The sequence below is a fragment of the Pinus tabuliformis genome, chromosome 2_1, assembly GCF_031772625.1.
Source record: "Pinus tabuliformis cultivar Carrire ecotype Pingquan chromosome 2_1, CPIR1, whole genome shotgun sequence".
In the NCBI taxonomy this organism is placed as follows: domain Eukaryota; kingdom Viridiplantae; phylum Streptophyta; class Pinopsida; order Pinales; family Pinaceae; genus Pinus; species Pinus tabuliformis.
In genome coordinates this window covers 681,688,187-681,692,015 of record NC_142299.1, presented here as the reverse complement: position 1 = coordinate 681,692,015, position 3,829 = coordinate 681,688,187, and the positions used below count along the sequence as shown (strand labels likewise).

Sequence of the window (3,829 nt, the reverse complement as noted above, 5' to 3'; positions counted from 1 at the left end):
TTTGAAGATGACAATACTTCATGCGATACGTATTTAGTTTTTGAAAATAACAATAATTCATGCATTAACTCTTTGCAAAGCCCCTTATAAAATATCCACCATATTCATTTATAAAGTTCATTCAGTTCTCACCAAATACTGCTTTAAGCTAATCTGCAATACATCAAAACCATCTGCACTGTCGTCGCAACTCAACCATTTTCGAAAGTTGAAACGTCGATATTACCTTCTTCCGGAAAATAAAACTGAATGTTATCAGCTTCAATTTTCTACAGTATGAAAGCTCGCAAAATTGGAAACGGTTACAACCGCGCTCCAAATCGAAACGAATCAAATCACGCAAGCAAACAAAAAGTCAAAATCGAAGCTAAAAAGCCTGCAGAGTTTTAAAATTATCCGCGCGCAGTTTCTAGTCGTTTTCTGTTCTGAAAACCGATCACGTGAAATATGTGAATTCCGGACAAAACCCATATATACGACTTCAAATTTGGGCGCATAGATAATCAACTCATACCCTAGAAAGGTAGGGATGGTCAACTTTTTCGTTTTTTGGGTATGTTTTCTACGTGGACAGTGAAACAACCCAAGAAAAAGTGGAGTCTAGGCCACTATATATATAACAACAAACCCTTGCCAGAGCAGAAACAAGGGAGAAGGAAATTTAGTTATATACACATCTGTGTAATTGAATTTCTTCACCGATCATGGCGTCGGTTGAAATTCCTGCAATATCTATTTTGACTGGCTTTTTCCTGAGCTACTTGGCTTTGGGTGCTGCCAGTAATTATGCAGCTCAAGAGAAGGCTTCTGGATCTCTCATGGTTACTGGAAATGTGTTCTGTGATACTTGTTTGGAGCACAGGCTTTCTGAAAATGGTTACGTTATTTCGGGTATCATTTTTTATAATTTTAATATATTTTCATAGTAATTTTTTTATGATAATTAACATTCACTAAAATCAATATAGTATATCGAAATATGGTAAATCTATTGTACTGATCCTTCATAGTTTCTTTCTCTTTTGATAAATGAACAGGTGCTTCGGTTGCTCTGGAATGCAGCCTCAACCGGAAAACTACGACCGTATCCATCACCGCAGAAACAGATGAAAATGGAGAATTCAAGATGGAGCTTCCTTCCAATCTTTTTCACTCTGCAGATCCATTGAAAAAGTGTTCAGTGAAGCCGCTCAGAAGCCCCTACGACTCCTGCAGTCTTCCATCAAAGTCTGAACCATCAAGCCTCACGCTACAATCGGAATCCAATGGAGTTTTCACGTACAATGCAGGGTCTTTCAGTTACCGCCATGAAACTGTACCTGCAAAGTGTTACAGTGGAGATTTCTTGAGAATGATGAGGGGTCGAGCAATGGCTGAGAATGTTGATGAATCTTCCAAAGCAGTCCAACAGACTCCCATAATCCCTTCATTGCCCAACATTCCAGTTCCAACCCTTCCCAATTTTCGTATTCCTACTCTTCCAACTATTCCTTCGCTTCCTAATGTTCCTCCTCTTCCAACTATTCCTTCTATTCCTTCGCTGCCCAATGCTCCTCCTCTCCCCATCCCCACTACTGTTGCTCCTCTAGCCAAAACTCCTACGCGACCTCCATTGAGTGTTCCTCATCTAGCCAAAACTCCTACGTGGCCTCCGTTGAGTGTTCCTCATCTAGCCAAAACTCCTACGCTGCCTCCGTTGAGTGTTGCTCCTCTAGCCAAAATTATTCCTCCTCTCCCCATCCCCACTAGTGTTCCTCCTCTAGCCAAAACTCCTGCGCGGCCTCCGTTGAGTGTTCCTCATCTAGCCAAAACTCCTACGCTGCCTCCATTGAGTATTGCTCCTCTAGCCAAAATTCCTCCTCCTCTCCCCATCCCCACTAGTGTTCGTCCTCTAGCCAAAACTCCTACGCGGCCTCCGTTGAGTGTTCCTCATCTAGCCAAAACTCCTACGCGGCCTCCGTTGAGTGTTGCTCCTCTAGCCAAAATTCCTCCTCCTCTCCCCATGCTCACTAGTGTTGCTCCTCTAGCCAAAACTCCTACGCGGCCTCCGTTGAGTGTTCCTCATCTAGCCAAAACTCCTACGCGGCCTCCGTTGAATGTTCCTCATCTAGCCAAACCTCCTACGCTGCCTCCGTTGAGTGTTGCTCCTCTAGCCAAAATTCCTCCTCCTCTCCCCATCCCCACTAGTGTTCCTCCTCTAGCCAAAATTCCTACGCTGTCTCCGTTGAGTGTTCTTCCTCTAGCCAAAATTCCTACGCTGCCTCCGTTGAGTGTTCCTCCTTTCCCACAGATTCCAAACTTCCAATTCCCGCCGATCCGATTTCTCACCCCACCACCCCCTGGTCACTAGAAGAGCCCTTGGTTTTTCACGTCTTGACGGTACTATATGATTTATAGCTATCTATAGTTTATATTGTTGGTTGGTGTTTATGACATGTAGCTGACAAATATCCGGGTTGAGGTCTCGGTAGGGCTCTTTACACAGTTTTATATGCATTGTATACCTGGTACTTGTATTTCACAATAAGATCATATGATATAGCCATATTTTCATTATAAATGCTATGGTTTCATAATAGGAAGAACTGTATTACTGTTATTTACATTATAAAAATCTCTATTTACGTTGGTGAGATTTTTATAGGTATTAATATGTTAAATGATTAAGAATGTATAATTTTTATGTCTAAATTTATTTTTTTAAATGTTAATAGTTAAATAACTAGGAGGTGGATGACTCATAAATAAAAGAATTTTATACTTCAATTATTATCCAATTTAATTAATAATTTATTTAAAAATAACTTATTAATAAAATTTACATTAAAAAAATAAAAAAAATATCACAGGTTAAATTAAAATAATTTCTGGTTATTAAAATTAAATAATCTTAATTATTTAGAAACTTTAATGACATATATATAGCAGAATTCCACCTTACTCATGTTTTCCTCCCATATAATGTAATCCCAATTGATTTGTAAGACGAGGTCAAAATAATGTTAATGTGAAGTAAAAGACATAGTCATCAACTTTATTTTCATATATAGCAGAATTTGACCTTACCCATGTTTCCTCCCATATAATGTAATCCCAATTGGTTTGTAAGACAAGGTCAAAATAATGTTAATGGAAATAAAAGGCATAGTCATCAACTTTATTTCATTTTGAGAAAGATGCATTCCCCTTTTTGAGCAATCTCTTATATTATTAACGAGTAAGTATAACAGATTGTATATATTAAATTTGATTAACAGGTTGATAAATATACATGCTTTATTTATTATATGCTTTCTTTTCCTCATAAATATAAGAAAATTAATAAATTTGATTTTTAATCAATAAATTTGATTTTTAATTTTTGATATATAAACGATAATATTTTCTAATTAATTATATTCAATGATTGGATTTTCAAATTTAAAAAATTAGAATTTAATTAAATAGTTTAGTTTTTTATTAGTATTTATTTTTAAAAATGTATTTTTCTTCAACGGAATTTTCACAAAATTTTTAAATATAATTTTTATGGGAAATTATTATTTTTAACATTATTTTTATATTAAAAATATTAACCATTAATGTAATAATAGTTAATTACAATTTTTTTGTTTTTAACTTGTTTTCATAGAAAAATTTATATTATTTTTCTATTCTTAATATAATTTGTAGGTAATTTATTTTTAATATAATTTTTATATAAAAATTAACTATTAATATAATTTTATGATAATGAGTAAATTATATAACTTTTAACATAATTAGATTTTTACTCACAAAATTTAGAATCAGTAACTATTTTATCACAAAGTACTTTACCATTACTGTT

At 35.0% G+C, this 3,829-nt stretch overlaps 1 protein-coding gene across 1 annotated transcript; it reads left to right on the top strand.

Moving 5' to 3' along the window:
• The first annotated feature begins 704 nt into the window (after positions 1–704).
• On the top strand, positions 705–2,350 carry LOC149202441 (uncharacterized). Its single transcript, XM_089401590.1, has 2 exons — positions 705–891; positions 1,038–2,350. The coding sequence occupies exons 1-2, from the start codon at positions 705–707 to the stop codon at positions 2,348–2,350; spliced, it is 1,500 nt and encodes a 499-aa protein (XP_089257716.1).
• The last annotated feature ends 1,479 nt before the right edge of the window (positions 2,351–3,829 follow it).

Excerpts from the sequence above, each read along its gene's own strand:
- LOC149202441 (XM_089401590.1), top strand. The coding sequence starts at position 705 with ATGGCGTCGGTTGAAATTCCTGCAATATCTATTTTGACTGGCTTTTTC. Across the intron at positions 892-1,037 it reads AAATGGTTACGTTATTTCGG|GTGCTTCGGTTGCTCTGGAA; the intron begins GTATCATTTTTT and ends ATAAATGAACAG.